The sequence below is a fragment of the Octopus bimaculoides genome, chromosome 26, assembly GCF_001194135.2.
Source record: "Octopus bimaculoides isolate UCB-OBI-ISO-001 chromosome 26, ASM119413v2, whole genome shotgun sequence".
In the NCBI taxonomy this organism is placed as follows: domain Eukaryota; kingdom Metazoa; phylum Mollusca; class Cephalopoda; order Octopoda; family Octopodidae; genus Octopus; species Octopus bimaculoides.
The window spans coordinates 2,715,256-2,716,022 of NC_069006.1; the positions used below are offsets into that span (position 1 = coordinate 2,715,256).

Below are 767 nucleotides of genomic sequence, written 5' to 3' on the forward strand. Positions count from 1 at the left end.
TATATATATATAGATATAGATATAGATATATATATGAGTGTGTGTATGTGTGTGTATGTATATATAAAGAGAGTGAGAAAGACAGAGAGAGAGAGAGGAAGAGAGCAATATTTAAAAACGATGAATAATTTATATACTTCGCAAAGCAAAGCAGGGAAGAAGACACAAGACAAGTTTCGGTAGTATTATGACCGCATCATCATTTATTAGGCTGATTTATCAGAGATATCTAGAAATGCATACTTACCGCTCTCATTTGATGAGAGCTATAAAAAGGAACCAATACAGTTCGTAGATATTTCCAATGATCATCTTTGGCCGCTGCAACTCCAAGATTACTGATTTCATCTCCTATAAACGGCTGCAGAACGATGAGAAAGGGTAAGGTTTCGATTTGATATAAATTATAATGATGTCTTTTTCTTACATCTTCTTGAATTTTGTACACACACACACGTATGAGCACACACAGAGGCACATACACACAGGTGCACACATACACACATACACACGCATATACACACATACACTCACAAACATACACACACTCACACGCATGTGTATACAAACATACATGATTCATATCTAACATTTATATAAAACTTGCCACGAAATTAGAAGTAAGCAGTACATGATCAATCATATACAAATTTCTCAATAAAATTCATATAAAAAATTATATTCATAAAATTATTAAATTGTATTTAAAATTAATTATCAAGATATATATATATATATATATATATATATATATATATATATATATA

At 30.1% G+C, this 767-nt stretch overlaps 3 protein-coding genes across 3 annotated transcripts in view; 1 reads left to right on the forward strand and 2 right to left on the reverse strand.

The window, feature by feature from the left end:
- Positions 1 to 767, forward strand: part of LOC106868831 (cytochrome P450 3A7) — a 388,137-nt gene that overhangs the window by 278,136 nt on the left and 109,234 nt on the right. The window lies entirely within an intron of this gene.
- The window catches only part of LOC106868827 (cytochrome P450 3A31-like), a 90,100-nt gene that overhangs the window by 36,325 nt on the left and 53,008 nt on the right, over positions 1 to 767 (reverse strand). The gene's annotated exons all lie outside the window — the stretch shown is intronic.
- LOC128250902 (cytochrome P450 3A9-like) overlaps positions 254 to 767 on the reverse strand; it is an 8,869-nt gene continuing 8,355 nt past the window's right edge. The window contains exon 4 of the mRNA XM_052976968.1: positions 254 to 361. Coding sequence (XP_052832928.1) covers positions 352 to 361 — 10 coding nt within the window. The 3' untranslated portion in view covers positions 254 to 351. The remainder of the gene's footprint in view (positions 362 to 767) is intronic.